General features: G+C 45.6%; 1 protein-coding gene across 1 annotated transcript in view; it reads left to right on the forward strand.

Annotated features, from left to right (window-relative positions):
• UCHL3 (ubiquitin C-terminal hydrolase L3) overlaps window positions 1–24,761 on the forward strand; it is a gene marked incomplete at its 5' end in the record, with an annotated part of 156,971 nt that overhangs the window by 91,770 nt on the left and 40,440 nt on the right. The window contains one exon of the mRNA XM_063952949.1: window positions 2,685–2,802. Coding sequence (XP_063809019.1) covers window positions 2,685–2,802 — 118 coding nt within the window. The remainder of the gene's footprint in view (window positions 1–2,684; window positions 2,803–24,761) is intronic.

The following is a 24,761-nucleotide window of genomic DNA, read 5'->3' on the forward strand; positions in this document are numbered from 1 at the left end:
GTCTATGGGCCTAAAATTGGGGTCCATAAAGGTCCAGATTTTGGCCCTATCTATTTTCTTTCAAAAAGAACTGGCTTCAGTGACTGAAGTTCAGACGTTTGTTAAGGGAGTGCTGCATATTCAGCCCCCTTTTGTGCCTCCAGTGGCACCTTGGGATCTTAACGTTGTGTTGGATTTCCTGAAATCACACTGGTTTGAGCCACTTAAGACCGTGGAACTAAAGTATCTCATGTGGAAGGTGGTCATGCTGTTGGCCTTAGCTTCGGCTAGGCGTGTGTCAGAATTGGCGGCTTTGTCGTGTAAAAGCCCATATCTGATCTTCCATATGAACAGGGCGGAATTGGGGACTCGTCCCCAATTTCTCCCAAAGGTGGTATCAGCGTTTCATCTGAACCAACCTATTGTGGTGTCTGCGGCTACTCGGGACTTGGAGGATTCCAAGTTGCTGGACGTAGTCCGGGCTTTGAAAATGTATGTTTCCAGGACGGCTGGAGTCAGGAAAACTGACTCGCTATTTATCCTGGATGCACCCAACAAGCTGGGTGCTCCTGCTTCAAAGCAAACTATTGCTCGCTGGATCTGTTGCACGATTCAGCTGGCACATTCTGCGGCTGGACTGCCGCATCCTAAATCAGTAAAAGCCCATTCTACAAGGAAGGTGGGCTCTTCTTGGGCGGCTGCCCGAGGGGTCTCGGCTTTACAGCTTTGCCGAGCTGCTACTTGGTCGGGTTCAAACACATTTGCTAAATTCTACAAGTTTGATACCCTGGCTGAGGAGGACCTTGAGTTTGCTCATTCGGTGCTGCAGAGTCATCCGCACTCTCCCGCCCGTTTGGGAGCTTTGGTATAATCCCCATGGTCCTTACGGAGTTCCCAGCATCCACTAGGACGTCAGAGAAAATAAGAATTTACTCACCGGTAATTCTATTTCTCGTAGTCCGTAGTGCATGCTTGGCGCCCGTCCCAAGTGCGGACTCTCTGCAATACATGTATATAGTTATTGCTTCACTAAAGGGTTATTGTTATGAGCCATCCGTTGAGTGAGGCTCAGTTGTTGTTCATACTGTTAACTGGGTATGGTTATCACAAGTTGTACAGTGTGATTGGTGTGGCTGGTATGAGTCTTACCCTGGATTCCAAATCCTTTCCTTGTTGTGTCAGCTCTTCCGGGCACAGTTTCCCTAACTGAGGTCTGGAGGAGGGGCATAGAGGGAGGAGCCAGTGCACACCAGATAGTACCTAATCTTTCTTTTAGAGTGCCCAGTCTCCTGCGGAGCCCGTCTATTCCCCATGGTCCTTACGGAGTTCCCAGCATCCACTACGGACTACGAGAAATAGAATTACCGGTGAGTAAATTCTTATTTTTTTAATAAATGTAAACTATTTTTTAATCTAAACCGCAGTTTATTTTATATTCATATCCCAAAACTCAAGCGCTGTTGGTTTCTTTTTGTGTATTTTATATCCCATAAGGTAAGAAGGCCCTGCTTACAATCTTTAGGGAATAGGAATTTGATACTGGAAGTACTAATTGTACATTTACAGCCATAGTCAATGTAATGGGCCCTACACACCTGCCAATTGGCCGCTGAGGTGCCCAACGACTGATACGGGCGACCCGGCAGTGGGGTGGGGGGGGTGTAGCATGTATAAGTGACCCGGCACCAACGATGAACGAGCGCGAGGCCGCGCATTGTTAATCGTTGGTGCCTACACACTGAAAGATATGAACGATATCTCGTTCATTAATGATTGCGATCATTCATATCTTTCAGTGTTATCACGTAGTGTGTAGGGCCTGTTAGAATGATAAACGTGCACTTATTAAATCTTGGGTTATACAAATCAGGGTAATAGTGAAGTCTGGTGGCAGATCTTACCCCAGCTTGCACTTCCGCTGTCATTTCAGATACATTTAATTTTATTTAAATAATTTGAAAATCATGCTCCCGGCTAGCTATATGAAAGCTCCTAACCGGTCCAGAAATGAAAGTAAGCTTTGCACACTCATGTGTGAATGCTAGAAAGCATTTAATGAAATGTTTCAGACGTGCAGTAAACTTTACTGTCTGGTTTGGGAACCAGTGGAGGCCATGTCTGCCAGTTGGCTATACTGCAATTCTGGCTGCATTTACACTTCTTCTGGTATTTTGCTGAATATTTCAGAATACATCTAGATTCCTGAAGGCAGTGACCACAGGAAGCTCCCAGAATAGATTTGTGTGTTTCTGAGCCCAGAGTCACAATTACTTGGGTCAGGCAGATAAACTAGAGGAATTCAGTTTGCTGCTTGGAGCAGACAGCTGGTATGTGTCAGGAAGAGTGAGGACAGCCTGATACCAGCTGCTCTGCTCCACTCATTGCTCTCCTTTCCTGCGCACTGATTTATAACCTGAAAGGACTAGGCTGAATACACAGTGTTTGGTTTTAACTTTTCTTTTAAATAGAATATTTTATTAAAACTGTCTTAATAGAACAATAAGTGGATAATTGCTCTTTTAAAATATGCAATTTCACCATTTAAAATATAATTTTTTTCACGATTTCCTATCTGTATTTTTTCTCGCTGTCCAAATGTACACTTAAGTTCTCAGCATGTCACATTCTTGTTAGCCTAGTATAGATAGATAGCTTTTGGTTCTCAGAGATTGACACTTCCTCTCATCTTGTTTTACTCCATACAGCTACAAGCCTGTAGTGTGTTACTGTCTCCTAGAAAGCATGTCAGGGAAGCCTTCCCACGCCCATCTACCTTGTCTATCAAGTGTCTTCATTCTGCAGCTAAGATATTTAGATTTCTCTGTAAGTCTCTACCCTTAGTGCACAAGGTGATACAATTTAACTCACTGTTTCCATGCATATATTATAGTTAATCTAATTATTAATCCTTTAAACTACTTGTTTTTCTCTATCGTCCTAGTGGATGCTGGGGTTCCTGAAAGGACCATGGGGGGATAGCGGCTCCGCAGGAGACAGGGCACAAAAAGTAAAGCTTTAGGATCAGGTGGTGTGCACTGGCTCCTCCCCCTATGACCCTCCTCCAAGCCTCAGTTAGGTTTTTGTGCCCGGCCGAGAAGGGTGCAATCTAGGTGGCTCTCCTAAAGAGCTGCTTAGAAAAGTTTAGCTTAGGTTTTTTATTTTACAGTGAGTCCTGCTGGCAACAGGATCACTGCATCGAGGGACTTAGGGGAGAAGAAGTGAACTCACCTGCGTGCAGGATGGATTGGCTTCTTTGGCTACTGGACATTAGCTCCAGAGGGACGATCACAGGTACAGCCTGGATGGTCACCGGAGCCTCGCCGCCGGCCCCCTTGCAGATGCTGAAAAGAGAAGAAGGTCCAGAATCGGCGGCAGAAGACTCCTCAGTCTTCTTAAGGTAGCGCACAGCACTGCAGCTGTGCGCCATTGCTCTCAGCACACTTCACACGGCAGTCACTGAGGGTGCAGGGCGCTGGGGGGGGGCGCCCTGGGCAGCAATGAAAATCCTTTTTTTTTGGCAAAAAATACCTCACATATAGCCTCCGGGGCTATATGGAGATATTTAACCCCTGCCAGAATCCATTTTTAAGCGGGAGACGAGCCCGCCGAAAAGGGGGCGGGGCCTATCTCCTCAGCACACAGCGCCATTTCCTCACACAGTTCCGCTGGTCAGGAAGGCTCCCAGGCTCTCCCCTGCACTGCACTACAGAAACAGGGTTAAATCAAGAGAGGGGGGGCAAAATTTGGCGAAATTGTGATTTTATAAAAGCAGCTATAAGGGAGCACTTATTATAAGGCTATCCCTGTAAAATATAGCGCTTTGGTGTGTGCTGGCAAACTCTCCCTCTGTCTCCCCAAGGGGCTAGTGGGGTCCTGTCCTCTATCAGAGCATTCCCTGTGTGTGTGTGCTATATGTCGGCACGTGTGTGTCGACATGTATGAGGACGATGTTGGTGAGGAGGCGGAGCAAATTGCCTGTAATGGTGATGTCACTCTCTAGGGAGTTGACACCGGAATGGATGGCTTATTTATGGAAATTACGTGACAATGTCAACACGCTGCAAGCCGGTTGACGACATGAGAGGGCCGGCGAACAAATTAGTATCTGTCCAGGCGTCTCAAACACCGTCAGGGGCTGTAAAATGCCCATTTACCTCAGTCGGTCGACACAGACCCAGACACGGACACTGATTTCAGTGTCGACGGTGAAGAAACAAACGTATTTTCTTTTAGGGCCACACGTTAAGGGCAATGAAGGAGGTGTTACATATTTCTGATACTCCAAGTACCACAAAAAAGGGTATTATGTGTGAGGTGAAAAAACTACCTGTAGTTTTTCCTGAATCAGATAAATTAAATGAAGTGTGTGATGATGCGTGGGTTTCCCCCGATAGAAAATTATTGGCGGTATACCCTTTCCCGCCAGAAGTTAAGGCGCGGTGGGAAACACCCCTCAGGGTGGATAAGGCGCTCACACGCTTATCAGAACAAGTGGCGGTACCATCTACGGATAGGGCCGTACTTAAGGAGCCAGCTGATAGGAGGCTGAAAAATATCCTAAAAAGTATACACACACATGCTGGTGTTATACTGCGACCAGCGATCGCCTCAGCCTGGATGTGCAGAGCTGAGGTGGCTTGGTCGGATTCCCTGACTAAAAATATTGATACCTTTGACAGGGACAGTATTTTATTGACTATAGAGCATTTAAAGGATGCATTTCTATATATGCGAGATGCGCAGAGGGATATTTGCACTCTGGCATCAAGAGTAAATGCGATGTCCATATCTGCAAGAAGATGTTTATGGACACGACAGTGGTCAGGTGATGCAGATTCCAAACGGCACAAAGATGTATTGCCGTATAAAGGGGAGGAGTTATTTGGGGTCGGTCCATGGGACCTGGTGGCCAGGGCAACTGCTGGAAAATCCACCGTTTTTTACCCTAAGTCACATCTCTGCAGAAAAAGACACCGTCTTTTCAGCCTCAGTCCTTTCGTCCCTATAAGAGTCATATCTGCCCAGGGATAGAGGAAAGGGAAGAAGACTGCAGCAGGCAGCCCATTCCCAGGAACAGAAGCCCTCCACCGCTTCTACCAAGTTCTCAGCATGACGCTGGGACCGTACAGGACCCCTGGATCCTACAAGTAGTATCCAAGGGGTATAGATTGGAATGTCGAGAGGTTTCCCGCCTCGCAGGTTCCTGTAGTCTGCTGTACCAATGTCTCCCTCCGACAGGGAGGCAGTATTGAAAACAATTCACAAGCTGTATTCCCAGCAGGTGATAATAAATTTACCCCTCCGACAACAAGGAAAGGGGTATTACCCACACTATATGGTGGTACTGAAGGCTAGGTGAGACCTATTCTAAATCTGAAAAATTTGAACACTTACAAGGGTTCAAATCCAGATGGAGTCACTCAGAGCAGTGATAGCAAAGAACAAGGGGACTATATGGTGTCCCGGGACATCAGGGATGCTTACCTCCATGTCCCAAAATTTGCCTTTTCTCACCAAGGGTACCTCAGGTTCGTGGTACAGAACTGTCACTATCAGTTTCAAGACGATGCCGTTGGATTGTCCAAGGCACCCCGGGTCCTTACCAAGATAATGACCGAAAGGAGGATTCGTCTTCAAAGAAAATGGACGACCTCCTGATAAGAACAAGGTCCAGAGAACAGTTGGAGGTCGGAGTAGCACTATCTCAAGTAGTTCTACGACAGCACGGGTGGATTCTAAATATTCCAAAACCGCAGTTGTTCCGACGACACGTCTGCTGGTCCTAGGGATGATTCTGGACACAGTCCAGGAAAAGGTGTTTCTCCCAGAGGAGAAAGCCAGGGAGTTATCCGAGCTAATCGGGATCCTCCTAAAACCAGGAAAAGTGTCAGTGCATCATTGCACAAGAGTCCTGGTAAAAATGGTGGCGTATTACGAAGCGCTTCCATTCGGCAGATTTCACGCAAGAACTCTTCAGTGGGATCTGCTGGACAAATGGTCCGGATCGCATCTTCAGATGCATCAGCGGATAACCCTATATCCAAGGACAAGGGTGTCTCTCCTGTGGTGATTACAGAGTGCTCATCTTCTAGAGGGCCGCAGATTCGGCATTCAGGATTGGATGCTCGTGACCACGGAGGCCAGCCTGAGAGGCTGGGGAGCAGTCACACAAGGAGTGTGATCAAGTCTGGAGAATTCTCTCCACATAAATATACTGGAGCTAAGAACAAATTTATAATGCTCTAAGCTTAGCAAGACCTCTGCTTCAAGGTCAGCCGGTATTGATCCAGTGGGATAACATCACGGCAGTCGCCCACGTAAACAGAAAGGGCGGCACAAGAAGCAGGAGGGCAGTGACAAAACTGCAAGGATTTTTCGCTAGGCGGAAAATCATGTGATAGCACTGTCAGCAGTGTTCATTCCGGGAGTGGACAACTGGGAAGCAGACTTCCTCAGCAGGCACGACCTCCACCCGGGAGAGTGGGAACTTCATCGGGAAGTTTTCCGCATGATTGTGAACCGTTGGGAAAGACCAAAGGTGGACATGATGGCGTCCCGCCCGAAAAAAAAATAAAAAATGGGACAGGTATTGCGCCAGGTCACGAGACCTTCAAGCGATAGCTGTGGACGTCCTGGTAACACCGTGGGTGTAACAGTCGGTGTATGTGTTCCCTTCTCTGCTTCTCATAACCAAGGTATTGAGAATTATAAGACATAGAGGAGTAAGAACTATACTCGTGGCTCCGGATTGGCCAAGAGGGACTTGGTAACCGGAACTTCAAGAGATGCTCACAGAGGACTAATGGCCTCGGGAGCTAAGAAGGGATTTGCTTTCAGCAAGTACCATGTCTGTTCCAAGAGGAACCGTGGCATCGGCCTTTAAGAAAGGACCTGCTCCAGCAGGGACCTTGTCTGTTCCAAGACTTACCGCGACTGCGTTTGACGGCATGGCGGTTTGAACGCCGGATCCTAAGGGAAAAGGCATTCCGGAAGAGGTCATACCTACCCTGGTCAAAGCCAGGAAGGAGGTGACCGCACAACGTTATCACCACATGTGGTAAAAATATGTTGCGTGGGTGAGGCCAGGAGGGCCCCACGAAAAAAAAAAAAAAAATTTCAACTAGGTCGATTTCTGCACTTCCTGCAAACAGGAGTGTCTATGAGCCTCAAATTGGGGTCCATTAAGGTTCAAGTTTCGGCCCTATAGATTTTCTTCCAGAAAGAATTGGCTTCAGTTCCTGAAGTCCAGACGTTGTCAAGGGAGTATTGCATATACAGCCCTTGTGTGCCTCCAGTGGCACCGTGGGATCTCAACGTAGTGTTGGGATTCCTCAAATCATATTGGTTTGAACCACTCAAATCTGTGGATTTGAAATATCTCACATGGAAAGTGACCATGCTGTTGGCCCTGGCCTCGGCCAGGCGATTGTCAAAATTGGCGGTTTTGTCTTACAAAAGCCCATATTTGATTTTCCATTCGGACAGGGCAGAACTGCGGACTCGTCCCCAGTTTCTTCCTAAGGTGGTGTCAGCGTTTCACCTGAAACAACCTATTGTGGTGCCTGCGGCTACTAGGGACTTGGAGGACTCCAAGTTGCTAGACGTTGTCAGGGCCCTGAAAATATATATATATATATATATATAATTCCAGGACGGCTGGAGTCAGAAAGTCTGACTTGCTGTTTATATTGTAGGCACCCAAAAAGCTGGGTGCTCCTGCTTCTAAGCAGACTATTGCTCGTTGGATTTGCAGTACAATTCAGCTTGCACATTCTGTGGCAGGCCTGCCACAGCCAAAATCTGTAGATGCCCATTCCACAAGGAAGGTGGGCTCATCTTGGGCGGCTGCCCGAGGGGTCTCGGCTTTACAACTTTGCCGAGCAGCTACTTGGTCAGGGGCAAACACGTTTGCTAAATTCTACAAATTTGATACCCTGGCTAAGGAGGACCTGGAGTTCTCTCATTCGGTGCTGCAGAGTCATCCGCACTCTCCCGCCCGTTTGGGAGCTTTGGTATAATCCCCATGGTCCTTTCAGGAACCCCAGCATCCACTAGGACGATAGAGAAAATAAGAATTTACTTACCGATAATTCTATTTCTCGGAGTCCGTAGTGGATGCTGGGCGCCCATCCCAAGTGCGGATTATCTGCAATACTTGTACATAGTTACAAAAATCTGGTTATTATTGTTGTGAGCCATCTTTTCAGAGGCTCCGCTGTTATCATACTGTTAACTGGGTTCAGATCACAGGTTGTACAGTGTGATTGGTGTGGCTGGTATGAGTCTTACCCGGGATTCAAAATCCTTCCTTATTGTTTACGCTCGTCCAGGCACAGTATCCTAACTGAGGCTTGGAGGAGGGTCATAGGGGGAGGAGCCAGTGCACACCACCTGATCCTAAAGCTTTACTTTTTGTGCCCTGTCTCCTGCGGAGCCGCTATCCCCCCATGGTCCTTTCAGGAACCCCAGCATCCACTACGGACTCCGAGAAATAGAATTATCGGTAAGTAAATTCTTATTTTTTTTTTTTTTTTGGGGGGGTGATAAGGCTAGAACTCTGGTTCCCAAGCTGTGTGCTAAGGCACCCTGGGGTACCACGAGACTCTTGCACAGGTGCCTCAGGTTGATGGTCCAGGACAAAATCAAATTGGTTATGGTCATATTACAGGCAAAAAAACAGTCCTAGTGGCTCGCAATCATAAAACATGAGAACAATCAGAAGCATAACTGTACGTCACCACATAATTGACCCTACGGATGACAGGTAGGCACAATTTACCTCATTTCAATTTTTCCCCCACATTTCTCAATAAAAAAACACAACCTAGGGGGTGTCGTGAAAAAAATATGCTGATACTCTAGGGCGCTGCGATTCAAGAAAGTTTGGGAGCCACTGGGCTAGAAGCCTGTCCTTGAATCAGTACCTGTTTATATTACTGTCCAAACTATGTGGTCAGTTGTCCCAGCCAAAACAAAAATATAGGAATCTATAATGGTGCGGAGAGTGCTTAGATGGATAACAATTATTCTAGTTCTATATTGCTGCCCTTGTAAGGAAGGTTTGTTCAGTATTTACAATTTAGCTTTTATTATGGAAAATAAAGGATACACATAAAAAGGATACTTTAATATTAGTAATCCTATTTGCACAGATTACAGGCCATTACTAATTGCCATGCATACGCATGTATCCTCTCCTCCATCCTAGCTATTAAAACTGTGTATATATACATATATATTTTCATATATACTTTTAATTATAAATTTGTTTTCGTTGTACATGTAATTATGCACTCTCTTTAAGATTGACACTAATACAATTATTGAGGTAAAGGTACCATTCAGGATTACTATACATTTATTTATAGTATTACATTTATTATATACTATACATATTATAGTACTATACATTTATTTACAGGATTATCCTATATTTACTGTAGGATTACTATTGATATGCCAGTAAACATTATTTGTATCATGTTTTAGACTTGTGCTGGGTACACACTGATAGCTATAGCTCTAGGCGGATCAGGCAGTGTGTGGTACATACACACTTGCCCGATCCGACGTGACTGACATCACAAACTGGGTAGGCATCTACATGCAGCTGCCTGGTTGAGCCGTCAGTCACTGGCGGCCTCTGCAGCGGCGGGTTGGCTGACCACATGTGTACACACAACGATGCACCAGTATTTCTGTAGATACATTGGTCATTGGTCAGGGCTGACGCAAGATGTATGTGAATTGACGGCATTCAAAGACATATTGTTGGTACACACTGGCCAATGGGACAGCGATATATCGGTCTTTCAATAGAATGGCTGATAAACTGGGTACACGCTGGCAGATATAAGTTTGAGATTAATTCAATTTTCCAGCAGGAATATAACTATTGCTACATTGTATTATGAATATCTTGCTAAGCCAAGTAAGAAAGCAGCCACAGGAATTTTTTTTTTTATATGTATCCTGTATTTTCCATAATAAAAGCTATATTTTAAATACTGGGCAAGCCTTTCTTTCAAGGATAGCAATATATACTATAATAATTTTTATCCAGCTTAGCGCTCTCTGCACCTCTATAGATACCTACATTTGTAAAAAGAAAAGGAGAGGACTCCACTAGACAGATTGAAGTTGCTCAGATGAATCACCTAGGGATTAGCGCAGTCGAATCTTGTTTTCTCTTAAAACAAAAATGTAGCCTACATACTGAAATGTGTCAAGTGTGGTTATATATACTTTTTGTTTCTTTAGATCATTAAATGTTTGTCTTTTGACATACCAATAAGCCTTTTGGCTTTAAAGTATAGTGGTCTATTAGAGATCTCATTAATAAAGATTAGGAATAGTTGGCAGATGTCAAATGAAGAATTGCTTTAAATATCATCTTTTTTTTATGAGCACTACATAAGTCTGGTGAGGTTATGATCTCATTCTCTAGGGCATTTAGAGTATAGGTTTAGATTCTTGAAGATACACAAGCAAATGCTTAATAAATGGCATTAAATCTTGTTAAACTGAGTTTTCTTTGAAAAGTGACTGGATCAAATGTATTTCTCATTCATAAGTCTCCCTCTAGCAGTAGTACATAGGAGAGACCTGTTACACCATGATTGAAAAGGTGTACTACATGATTCAAAAAGTCATTGTAGCTGAATCCTCATTATTTGCAACCGGATAGATACTATGAAGTTTTCTTAATTTTCTTCTCACAAGCTCTTCGGAGAAGCATGAAGTTATTAAACAGGGGAACAATATTTCAACGTTTGGTGTGTTTACATTTAAACAGCCTTATCTTTAATGAATGACGAAAGACCTCAAAATTACTCTTGTTTAGACCAACATTCATATAGAATTATGTGAGTGGCAGAATTTTAAGGTATGTGGAAATATGGATGCTCAAGATTCAAGTTCAATGGTTACACAACATCATCAACCACGGGTACAAAATAGAATTCCACTCTGTACCAAGAAGAAAAGATCTTTGTGAAATCTCATCCTCTTCAGTGGAATTGAAAGCATTACAGAACAGTGTACAGACTGTCAGAAGTAGTGAATTTTTTCCTGTGACACAGAGGAACACGTGATTTTATATATTTTTTGTTTGTTTATAGCAGATAAAGCAACAAGGGGGTTTTCAAACAGTTCTCGGTTTGTAGACTACTTCATCAAATTATGTAAACAAACATTTTTGTATTGAGTAAATACAATCAATTCTACATATAATAGACAAGAGATTTTCTTCAATAAATCTAGAACATCTATATTTCCAAATTTATTTATTTTTTTTGTTGCTCAGCATCGTTGGATTCTCTCATTCCTTATACTGTCAACCTTTCCAGTTCACAATTCTTCAATTCAGCCTTTAAGGTTTGCCAAGAAGTTTTTCCAAAGTTCTGATGATTCCACTGGCTGTAACTGCAAAATAAATGATGGTATGGCTTTATTTTGACAACATTCTTCTAACAAAGGGGGTCATTCAGACTTGATCGCTGAGCTGCTGTCCTGCGTTCAGATAGTCGCTGCCTCCAGGGAAAATGTAAATTCACTGTGAAAGTGTGCAATGCTATGTGTACGCTGAACAAATATAGAAAATAGAGGTGGATGATTGGTCTGTGAGGACTCTTAGCAAGCCTGGGGGAAGTCTAGGATTCCCCTAAAAGACTCCAAGTTGAATGAACTGAAAAACGTGGGCTGGCTCCTCCCACTTGGCGCTAGTCCAATGCTACAATGTAAAATGTACTTCAGTTTTCACTATGGATATGAAATACCAGTGTGATAGATAAAAGTAAACAAATGTTTAATACTGTACAAATTTAAAAAACAGGACAGAGACTGACCCCAAATGGGAAATAAATCCTACCAGGATGACAATAGGAGCCGCAGGTGTGATATGCAAGGCATTCCCGGGAAAAATACCCTGCATGTGGCTTTTTCAGGTGTGTTTCCCACTGATCCTTTCCCCAGTCCGAATGTCCTGGAAGGCAAAGGCCGACGCGTTTCGGGACGTCAAGGTCCCTTTTTCAAGGCTGTATGCCTCCAGTGCTGTGTGTCGTTATATTGTCCAAAAAGGAGTCACATGTCCCAAAAAACGGAACTTCCTGTTCGCCGTCAACCGGAAGTGACCTTTTTTTTTTTTTTTGCGTTCCATTGACCGGAAGTTAGCTATAAATGGCTCCCGCTGATGTAAGGGGAACTTTTCTTGTCTCAGAATGGGTAAATTGGTTCCAGATGGACAAATTTAGTTCTTTAAATGATGGAACTTCTTCCAGGAGGTATTACTTCCAACATTATACCATAAAAAATAGAAAGATAAACAATTTATTTAGTAAAATAAAGAAAAATAATTTTAAAATTTAAAAATAAAATTAATTCAAGCTAATAAAACTTAATGAAAATAATTTAGCAGTGTCTCATATGGGGCAATATGCTAAACATGCTAAAGTCTCTTCTACAGCTTCAAAGGACACACAGTGGGCATTCCTTTCGGGCTTTGATTCTGACCATAAACGCTTTGAACAAATCATAAGAAAAAATTGGCATATCTTATTAGGTGATCCGATACTGAAGGACATCATTCCTCCCAGACCGAAATCCATATATCGCAAAGCTCCGAATCTAAGAAATCATCTACTACAAAGTGCCCTACCTTTCAAAAATTCGAACCCCATGAGGACATCAGGCTTCCACCGCTGTGGAATTTGCCTAGGGTGTAGAAATATTAAATCTGAGAATTCAAAGTATACAGAAGTAACTGTCAATGGAACCACTATGAAAATTCGTGACTTTATTACATGTAACATCACCAATGTTGTATACATGATCACATGTAAATGTGGCAAAAGCTATATAGGCAGGACATCTAGATCATTAAAAACCCATATAAGCGAACATCTTCGTAATATCCGCAAAGGTTTAACAACTCATCATCTTTCAGAACATTTCAGAGTAGAACACCAATGCTCTACCAATTCTATATCAAATTTCATTGGTCTCATGCATATCAAAGCTACCTGGAAGAACCGAAATCTTGATAATAATCATGCCAAAGAAGAAATTAAAACAATTTTTAATCTACAAACACTCGCACGCATGGGTCTCAACCAGGACTTTGAAATTAAGTGGTTCTTATAAATATCCACATCCTCAAATTTCTTTCCATTGCCCAATATGAGAGACTGCTAAATTCTTTTCATTAAGTTTTATTAAAAGTTTGTTTTTATTTTATTTTTAATTTTAAAATTACTTTATTTTACTAAATAAATTGTTTATCTTTCTATTTTTTATGGTATAACGTTGGAAGTAAAATACATCCTGGAAGAAGTTCCATCATTTAAAGAACTAAATTTTCCATCTGGAACCAATTTACCCATTCTGAGAAAAAAGGTCCCCTTACATCAATCAGCGGGAGTCATTTATAGCCAACTTCCGGTCAATGGAACGCATCTCACTTCCGGTCGGCAGGTGGAATGCAAGAAGAAGGAAAAAAAAGTCACTTCCGGTTGACGGCAGACAGGAAGTCCCGTTTTTTGGGACATGTGACTCCTTTATGGACAATATAATGACACACACACAGCACTGGAGGCATACAACCTTGAAAAAGGGACCTTGACGTCTCGAAACGCATCAGCTTTTGCCTTCCAGTGCCTTCTGGACTTTCAGGACATTTGGACTGGGGAAAGGACGAGTGGGAAACACACCTGCAGGAGCCACATGCAGGGTATTTTTCCCGGGAATGCCTTGCATATCACACCTGCGGCTCCTATTGTCATCCTGGTAGGATTTGTTTCCCATTTGGGGTCATTCTCTGTCCTCTTTTTAAAAAAAATTGTACAGTATTAAACATTTGTTTACTTTTATCTATCACTGGTATTTCATATCCATAATGAAAACTGAAGTACATTTTACATTGTAGCATTGGATTAGCGCCAAGTGGGAGGAGCCATCCCACGTTTTTCCGTTCTATGTGTACGCTGAGCTGCTTAAATCCATTCTGTCCAGTCTCTGCGCAGCCCTGTCCGGTCACATCAGACTGAACGGGGCCGGGGGTGACGTCAGACACCCTCCCTAAAAACGCTTGGGCACGTCTGCATTTTTCCGAATACTCCAAGTAAACGGTCAGTTGCAACCCACAAACTGCCTCTTCCTGTCAATCACCTTGCCAACGCCCATGTGAATGGAATTTTTGCACCATCCTGTCGCTGACCAGCGATGCCCGTTGTTGGCCGACGCACATATGCATTTCGATGCATGCGCCGTTATGACCTGATCTCCCGCTGTGCGAAAACGCACAGCAGTGATCAGATCTGAATAACCTCCAAAGTTTGTGCATATCATCAGATTCAAAACAACTCGGGTATTTCTTACAGGGACATGTCTAGATCATCAACCCAGCAAAAAATCCATCAAATGCCTTCTAATCAGTTACAGTACTTTGGGGAACAAATAGATACAGAAAAAGTCACTTTACTATTGTCAGAAGGAAAAGGTGTCAAACTTCAGCATCTTGTTTATCACCTTCAGTCTCCACAAGTGGTGCTTATAAGAAATTGTCTAAGTGTTCTTCCTTGGGTAAGGTGTCCTATGACAGATCGTGAAGGCTACTTACTCATTCAGTGTGATTACAACCAAATTTGTATAACTCTGATAATCAGACTTGGCAAATGTCTGAAAGATATCCTTGGAATATTAGCAAGATCAAAGATTTTAAAGACTGGGTAATATTGCTCTCCAGACCTTCAAATAGATTTGACTGCAGCATCATCAAACACCAAAGTATTGTGATTCCTCTTTATCTGTCATTGCCTGCACTCTAGGGTGGGTGGGGGGGGGGGGGTTGGGAGAAGCCGTAGAGATCATATTGCTGATTCTGCTTTGGCCACGCCACCTGTCGTACGCTTCTGGGTAGCCATTGGTCTCTGCCACCTCGGGCAAATCTCCTGCATCAGGGACCAATTCTGTATCCTAATCCAAATGCCCTGTCTTTATATACCGAGCTCCCTTTAATCAGTGTCGGTTTGGGCATGAAGGGCCCACCGGGGGGATACTGTTGTAGGGTCCATGCTTAAGGATGTGGCCAGGCTCCACTGGGGTGTGGCCAGCCACCCCAGACTGTCACGATCCGGGTATCTGGACGCCATTTCTTACCCATCAGATGCCTCCTAAGGTTGGCTCAGCGCTCCAGGACCGGATCCCATCTGTTATCCTGATGTTTACATTCCAGTATCCTCTCCTGTCACTCTGAGACGCGGTCACAGTAAACGCCATATTACACCTGGCATGGCGTCTTCCGCGGCCTCCGCCGCCGTCCCTGAGCTTCTGCATGCAGAGTGTCTGAGTGGCGATTACGTCAGCCGCGGCCTCCGCTGTGTCCGCGTGGTTGGATGTGCACCTGTCAGCTTGGCGCCTCCTGTCTCCGGTGGCCGGCGCCGCCATTACTGTTTTCATTACCACATGGATTACAAACCAAACTTCCCTCCAAGTGTCTGCATGGGCGCAGCCATCTTGGATTCTGTCAGCTGATCATTTCCACCAATCTGTTCTCAGTATTGATAATCTGCATAATTGCCTAGCCAATCCCTTCCTTGCTGCAGGTATAAATACACTGTGCCTGAGCAAGGAAGGCGTCAGTGCTTTGGTTGTCAAACCTAGTTCCTGTTTGTCTCTCTCCTGTGATTGTCTTCCAGGTTCCAGCTCCTGTCTCAAGACTTCCACCATAGAGACCCGCACCAGCATTCCACCTGCGGTGTAGCCTGACTCTCCGATCCATTGTGGATTCATCTGTTTCCAGCTACAACATTACCTGCTTCCAGCCCAGCTTCCAGCAGAGTACAGCTTCTCTTAAAGGGCCGGTGTCCTTTCTACAGTTTACCACTCTCCACCGGTATTATTATTTCTCCGCTCTCAAACTCTACATTTCATTTATATTGCATCGCTCTCAAGCTTCATTTATTATCTAACTGGTTCCAGCCAGTATCCACTCCGTGCCAACATCTGTCTGGTTCCAACCAGAACCCACAGCAGCTATTTTTATTTACAGCAGTCCAGCTTTCCCTGGAACACCAGCTGGTACGATCCTGGGCTTTCTTCATTGCTACAGTCCGGCCTGGTAAGGACTTTCCAACTCGCAGATAATAAGAACTGTCTCATACTACCAGAGCTCTGTGGCCCCTGCCACCCTGTAGTACCCAGGAACTGTATTATTTCTCTGCTGATTTTATGTTTCTTTTACTGCTACTGTGATGCATGGAGTTTGTCTTAAATAAACATCATTGACTTTTATTCAAGTTGTCGTGGTCACGCCTTCGGGCGGTTCTTCTTCATGTTACTTACATGTCCAGGGGTCTGATACAACCTCCCAGGTTCCGGTACATCTCAGCCCCTACAACTGAGGCTGCCTCCCGTCAGCTCAGGCCCTCAGTTGTGACAGTAAGCACTGACCTAATGAATCCAGCCGGAGACCAGGATCAAGCGGCCAGGCCGATGCAAGAACTGGCAGCCCGACTAGAACATCAGGAGGCTGCACAGGGCCACATCATCCGCTGTCTCCAGGATCTCTCTACTCGGCTGGATGGGATTCAGACAACTCTCCGTGGATCAGGCGCTTCTGGTGCGTCAACCACAGTGACTCCAGCTATAACCCCACCCACCTTACCCATTTCAGCTCCACGTCTTCATCTTCCAACGCCAGCAAAATTTGACGGATCTCCAAGATTCTGCAGGGGATTTCTCAACCAGTGTGAGATTCAGTTTGAGCTACAACCTGGCAATTTTCCCAGTGACCGTGCAAAAATTGCCTACATTATTTCTCTTCTCAGTGGCTCAGCCCTTGATTGGGCATCACCGTTATGGGAGAGGTCCGACACCCTGCTATCTTCTTACACTCCATTCGTGTCAACATTCAGGCGCATCTTCGACGAGCCAGGCCGGGTAACCTCAGCTTCATCCGAGATTCTCCGTTTACGCCAGGGGTCACGTACTGTAGGACAATATCTGATACAGTTCCAGATCCTGGCATCCGAACTGGCATGGAACGACGAGGCCCTGTATGCTGCATTCTGGCATGGCTTATCTGAGCGTATTAAAGATGAGTTAGCTACCAGAGACTTACCCTCTAAGTTAGATGAGCTAATCTCACTCTGCACGAAAGTTGATTTACGTTTCAGAGAGAGAGCAACTGAGCGTGGAAGATCATCTGCTCCAAAATCTTCTGCTCCTCCTCCTCGCCAACTGTCACCAACTAAAGATGAGCCCATGCAAATTGGTCGTTCCCGTTTAACTCCTGCTGAGCGCCGAAGACGTCTCTCCGAGTCTCTCTGTCTTTATTGTGCAGCTCCGTCTCACACCATTAATGCCTGTCCCAAACGTCCGGGAAACTCCAAATCCTAGCTCGCCAAGGAGAGGGCCGGCTAGGAGTAATGATCTCCTCTCCATCTCCTCAAGATTGTAATCTCCCAGTCTCGCTTCAAGTTGCTCAACGTTATCGGAACGTCATTGCCCTCCTTGATTCCGGAGCAGCTGGGAACTTTATTACCGAAGCCTATGTTAAACGGTGGTCCCTACCCACCGAGAGACTTCCTTCGTCCATTTCTTTAACTGCCGTGGATGGCAGCAAAATTTTTGATGCAGTCATTTCTTTAAGGACTCTACCAGTTCGTCTGAGAGTGGGAGTTCTTCATTCCGAACTTATTTCTTTTTTTAGTGATTCCAAGAGCCACACATCCTGTGGTCCTGGGCCTTCCATGGCTCCGTCTTCACAATCCTACAATTGATTGGACGACTACGCAAATCCTGGCATGGGGTTCCTCCTGTGCTGAGACATGTTTGTTTAAAGTATTGCCTGTCTGTTCTTCCTCCCCCAGGTCGTCTGATGTTCCACCTCCTCCATATCAAGATTTCACGGATGTGTTCAGTAAAGCTTCTGCTGATATCCTTCCTCCTCATAGATAATGGGACTGCCCGATTGATCTCGTTCCAGGGAAGGTTCCACCTCGAGGCCGAACTTATCCGTTGTCTCTGCCTGAGACGCATTCTATGGAGGAATACATTAAAGAGAACCTAGCAAAGGGGTTCATTCGACCTTCTTCTTCTCCAGCCGGCGCAGGCTTCTTTTTTGTAAAGAAGAAAGATGGTGGTCTGCGGCCGTGCATCGACTACAGAGGTTTGAACGACATTACCATCAAGAACCGCTATCCTTTACCCTTGATTACTGAGCTCTTTGACAGAGTTAGCGGAGCTACCATCTTTACAAAGTTGGACTTGAGAGGTGCATACAATCTCATCCGGATCCGTGAGGGTGACGAGTGGAAGACCGCCTTTAACACCCGTGACGGACATTATGAGTACCTCATCATGCCCTTCGGATTGAGCAATGCTCCAGCTGTCTTCCAGCATTTTGTCAATGAGGTCTTCAGAGACATTTTATACCGTCATGTCGTGGTCTATCTAGATGATATCCTCATTTTTGCCAACGATTTAGAGGAACATCGGTTTTGGGTTAAAGAGGTTCTGTCCCGTCTCCGTGTCAATCATCTCTATTGTAAATTAGAGAAATGCGTCTTTGAAGTCAAGTCCATTCCGTTTCTAGGGTACATTGTGTCCGGTTCCGGATTAGAGATGGATCCTGAGAAACTACAAGCAATTCAAAATTGGCCGGTACCCTTAACCCTCAAAGGGGTCCAGAGGTTTTTGGGGTTTGCCAACTATTACCGAAAGTTTATACGAGACTTTTCCACCATTGTGGCGCCTATTACTGCTTTCACTAAGAAGGGTGCTAACCCGTCCAAGTGGTCTGAAGAAGCCATGCAAGCATTTCATCTTTTAAAACAAAGGTTCATCTCTGCGCCTGTTCTGAAACAGCCTGACATCGACTCCCCTTTCATCTTAGAGGTGGATGCCTCCTCCGTTGGAGTAGGAGCGGTGTTATCTCAGAGGGCTAAAGATGGCCATTTACACCCTTGCAGTTTCTTCTCCCGGAAGTTCTCCCCAGCTGAGCGCAACTATGCCATTGGCGACCAGGAGTTGCTAGCCATCAAGCTCGCTCTAGAAGAGTGGAGGTATCTGTTGGAGGGAGCTTCTCATTCAATCACCATACTTACAGACCACAAGAACCTTTTATATCTGAAAGGCGCACAATGTCTCAACCCTCGTCAGGCCAGATGGGCACTTTTCTTTTCCAGGTTCGACTTTAAACTCCAGTTCTGTCCGGGTTCTCAGAATCGCAAGGCCGATGCCCTTTCCCGCTCATGGGAGCAAGAAAATGAGTCAGAGTCTTCAGACAAGCATCCTATTATAAATCCGTTGGCATTCTCCACGGTAGGGATGGACTCTACGCCCCCATCAGGGAAAAGTTTTGTGAAACCGATGCTAAGGAAGAAGCTCATGCATTGGGCCCATGCTTCCCATTTTGCCGGACATACAGGTTTTCAAAAATACCCTGGAGTTTATCTCTAGGTCCTATTGGTGGCCAACTCTGAAAAAGGACGTCTTGGAGTTTATTGCATCTTGCCCAAAGTGTGCTCAACATAAGGTATCCCGCCAGTCGCCTGCGGGGCAACTGGTTCCACTATCTGTTCCCCGTCGACCTTGGACCCATTTGTCGATGGATTTTATTACAGATTTACCCATGTGCAACAAGTTCAATACCATCTGGGTGGTAGTTGACCGGTTCACCAAGATGGCACACTTCATTCCTCTCACCGGTCTTCCGTCAGCTTCCAAGTTGGCTCAAGTATTCATACAAGAGATCTTCCGACTCCACGGTCTTCCTGAAGAAATTATCTCAGATCGAGGAGTTCAATTCACAGCCAAATTCTGGCGAAGTTTATGTCAAGTCCTCCAAGTCAAGCTAAAGTTTTCCACGGCTTACCATCCTCAGACCAATGGTCAAACCGAGAGGGTGAATCAGGACTTGGAGGCCTTCCTCCGCATCTATGTGTCCTCCTCTCAAGATGACTGGGTTCAATTACTTCCCTGGGCCGAGTTCTATCATAACAACCAGTATCATTCTTCATCTGCTTCAACACCATTCTTCACTAACTTTGGATTCCACCCTAAAGTCCCTGAGTTCCAACCGCTTCCAGCAACTTCTGTTCCCGCAGTGGATATCACCTTGCATCAGTTTGCCAATATCTGGAAGAGCGTACGATCAGCTCTGCTCAAGGCATCGTTCAGGTACAAGAAGTTTGCGGATAAGAAGCGTCGAGCAGTTCCTGCTCTCAAGGTGGGTGATCGGGTATGGTTATCCACGAAGAATTTGAGGTTAAGAGTTCCCAGTATGAAGTTTGCACCTCGCTATATCGGTCCTTTCAAGATTGAACAAGTCATCAATCCTGTTGCTTACAGACTCCAGTTGCCTCCCTTCTTAAAAATACCCAGGACATTCCATGTTTCCCTGTTGAAACCGCTGATCTTGAATCGGTTTCATTCCTCACTTCCTCCAACTCCGAAAGTCCAAACTCAACGAGGCGTTGAGTATGAAGTAGCCAAGATCCTGGACTCACGTCACCGTTACGGTCAACTACAATATCTTATTGACTGGAAGGGTTATGGCCCTGAGGAACGTTCATGGACCAATGCTTCTGATGTCCATGCTCCTGCCTTGGTCCGGAGATTCCATTCCAAGTTTCCTCAAAAGGCAAAGAAGTGTCCTGGGGCCACTCCTAAAGGGGGGGGTGCTGTCACGATCCGGGTATCTGGACGCCATTTCTTACCCATCAGATGCCTCCTAAGGTTGGCTCAGCGCTCCAGGACCGGATCCCATCTGTTATCCTGATGTTTACATTCCAGTATCCTCTCCTGTCACTCTGAGACGCGGTCACAGTAAACGCCATATTACACCTGGCATGGCGTCTTCCGCGGCCTCCTCCGCCGTCCCTGAGCTTCTGCATGCAGAGTGTCTGAGTGGCGATTACGTCAGCCGCAGCCTCCGCTGTGTCCGCGTGGTTGGATGTGCACCTGTCAGCTTGGCGCCTCCTGTCTCCGGTGGCCGGCGCCGCCATTACTGTTTTCATTACCACATGGATTACAAACCAAACTTCCCTCCAAGTGTCTGCATGGGCGCAGCCATCTTGGATTCTGTCAGCTGATCATTTCCACCAATCTGTTCTCAGTATTGATAATCTGCATAATTGCCTAGCCAATCCCTTCCTAGCTGCAGGTATAAATACACTGTGCCTGAGCAAGGAAGGCGTCAGTGCTTTGGTTGTCAAACCTAGTTTCTATTTGTCTCTCTCCTGTGATTGTCTTCCAGGTTCCAGCTCCTGTCTCAAGACTTCCACCATAGAGACCCGCACCAGCATTCCACCTGCGGTGTAGCCTGACTCTCCGATCCATTGTGGATTCATCTGTTTCCAGCTACAACATTACCTGCTTCCAGCCCAGCTTCCAGCAGAGTACAGCTTCTCTTAAAGGGCCGGTGTCCTTTCTACAGTTTACCACTCTCCACCGGTATTATTATTTCTCCGCTCTCAAACTCTACATTTCATTTATATTGCATCGCTCTCAAGCTTCATTTATTATCTAACTGGTTCCAGCCAGTATCCACTCCGTGCCAACATCTGTCTGGTTCCAACCAGAACCCACAGCAGCTATTTTTATTTACAGCAGTCCAGCTTTCCCTGGAACACCAGCTGGTACGATCCTGGGCTTTCTTCATTGCTACAGTCCGGCCTGGTAAGGACTTTCCAACTCGCAGATAATAAGAACTGTCTCATACTACCAGAGCTCTGTGGCCCCTGCCACCCTGTAGTACCCAGGAACTGTATTATTTCTCTGATGATTTTATGTTTCTTTTACTGCTACTGTGATGCATGGAGTTTGTCATAAATAAACATCATTGACTTTTATTCAAGTTGTCGTGGTCACGCCTTCGGGCGGTTCTTCTTCATGTTACTTACATGTCCAGGGGTCTGATACAACCTCCCAGGTTCCGGTACATCTCAGCCCCTACAACTGAGGCTGCCTCCCGTCAGCTCAGGCCCTCAGTTGTGACACAGACATTTGGCTAACCGTTACAGAGTACATGTTCTGTTCCCCTTGGTAAATATATAATAAACCATATTCTTGGGAAGTATAATGTAACAGAAGTATAATGCATAATTCTATGCACTAGGATAGAGTCTGGAACCTGATCCCTAGAGTAGGAGGAGGGCCCACAGGCAGTGGGGCCCGCCGGTGGTTTCCCCTGTTCCCCTGTGGGCCAGTCCGACCCTGTATATAATGTCAACTGTCGATGTTAGTGTGAAGGTTGTCATTCCTTATCACTTTGAACTGCTGTAAGATATTTTTTGTGTGACTTACACCCTTGGTGTAGTTTCTATTAGCAATAACATCTGCCTGTGGAATGGGACTACTACCTGTTTAATAGTGAAAGTAGCCTGTTTTGATCAATTATGTGGACATGTTTGTGTTGTGCACTAATCCTACTTGCTTGTTTAGGGTGGCATCAATCAGAAAATCACACTTCCTTCCTTCCTTTGTATGCAACCAACCAATGATAAACTGTTACATACTGTGGATCTTGTCAGGGTAATTTCTGTGTACTTGTCCTGAACAAAATGAATTTGGGAAAACAGATTCGTTATTCTGTCATGCCTGTAGTACCCCATAAAGCACATGCATCATCCTAACATACTCTGGCAAGAGGGAACAAGGATGTCATTATGCAGACTTACAAGAGGAACGGATGTAAGATACCAGGGTTTAGCAGACTGTGCAGTCAGTAGGGTGGTCATCTCTTCACACATTATACCAGACATACCTGAGTGGATGCTGAGACAGAATTTTTCTTTCTCTGACGTCCTAAGTGGATGCTGGGACTCTGTAAGGACCATGGGGAATAGCGGCTCCGCAGGAGACTGGGCACAACTAAAGAAAGCTTTAGGACTACCTGGTGTGCACTGGCTCCTCCCACTATGACCCTCCTCCAGACCTCAGTTAGAATCTTGTGCCCGGCTGAGCTGGATGCACACTAGGGGCTCTCCTGAGCTCCTAGAAAGAAAGTATATTTAGGTTTTTTATTTTACAGTGAGATCTGCTGGCAACAGACTCACTGCAGCGAGGGACTAAGGGGAGAAGAAGCGAACCTACCTAACAGGTGGTAGTTTGGGCTTCTTAGGCTACTGGACACCATTAGCTCCAGAGGGATCGACCGCAGGACCCGACCTTGGTGTTCGTTCCCGGAGCCGCGCCGCCGGCCCCCTTACAGAGCCAGAAGCAAGAAGTGTTCCGGAAAATCGGCGGCAGAAGACTTCTGTCTTCAACAAGGTAGCGCACAGCACTGCAGCTGTGCGCCATTGCTCCTCATGCACACCTCACACTCCGGTCACTGATGGGTACAGGGCGCTGGGGGGGGGGGCGCCCTGAGGGCAATATAAGACACCTTGGCTGGCAAATCATCACAATATATAGTCCCAGGGCTATATATGTGATAAATTACCCCTGCCAGAATCCATAAAAAAGCGGGAGAAAAGTCAGCCGAAAAAGGGGCGGGGCTTCTCCCTCAGCACACTGGCGCCATTTTTTCTTCACAGTGCAGCTGGAAGACAGCTCCCCAGGCTCTCCCCTGTAGTTTTCAGGCTCAAAGGGTTAAAAAGAGAGGGGGGGGCACTAAATTTAGGCGCAATATATGTATACAAGCAGCTATTGGGGGAAAAATCACTCACTTATAGTGTTAATCCCTGCATTATATAGCGCTCTGGTGTGTGCTGGCATACTCTCTCTCTGTCTCCCCAAAGGACTTTGTGGGGTCCTGTCCTCAGTCAGAGCATTCCCTGTGTGTGTGCGGTGTGTCGGTACGGCTGTGTCGACATGTTGGATGAGGAAGGTTACGTGGAGGCGGAGCAGAGGCCGATAAATGGGATGTTGCCCCCTGTGGGGCCGACACCAGAGTGGATGGATAGGTGGAAGGTATTAACCGACAATGTCAACTCCTTACATAAAAGGCTGGATGACGTAACAGCTGTGGGACAGCCGGCTTCTCAGCCCGCGCCTGCCCAGGCGTCTCAAAGGCCATCAGGGGCTCAAAAAACGCCCGTTACCTCAGATGGCAGACACAGATGTCGACACGGAGTCTGACTCCAGTGTCGACGAGGTTGAGATATATACACAATCCACTAGGAACATCCGTTACATGATCTCGGCAATGAAAAATGTGTTACACATTTCTGACATGAACCCAAGTACCACATAAAAGGGGTTTTATTTTTGGGGAGAAAAAGCAGCCAGTGTTTTGTTCCCCCATCAGATGAGTGAATGTAGTGTGTAAAGAAGCGTGGGTTTCCCCGATAAGAAACTGGTAATTTCTAAAAAGTTACTGATGGCATACCCTTTCCCGCCAGAGGATAGGTCACGTTGGGAGATATCCCCTAGGGTGGATAAGGCGCTCACACGTTTGTCAAAAAAGGTGGCACTGCCGTCTTAGGATACGGCCACCTTGAAGGAGGCTATCCTGAAGTCTGTATATACACTCTCAGGTTCTATACTGAGACCTGCAATTGCCTCAGCATAAATAGTGCTGCTGCAGCGTGGTCTGATACCCTGTCAGATAATATTAATACCCTAGACAGGGATAATATTTTGCTAACATAGAGCAGATTAAAGACGTCGTCTTATATATGAAGGATGCACAGAGGGATATTTGCCGGCTGGCATCCAGAATTAATGCAATGTCCATTCTGCCAGGAGGGTATTAGAAACCCGGCAGTGGACAGGTGATGCTGCCTTTAAAAGGCACATGGAGATTCTGCCTTATAAGGGTGAGGAATTGTTTGGGGATG

This window comes from Pseudophryne corroboree, chromosome 2 (genome assembly GCF_028390025.1).
Source record: "Pseudophryne corroboree isolate aPseCor3 chromosome 2, aPseCor3.hap2, whole genome shotgun sequence".
In the NCBI taxonomy this organism is placed as follows: Eukaryota; Metazoa; Chordata; class Amphibia; order Anura; family Myobatrachidae; genus Pseudophryne; species Pseudophryne corroboree.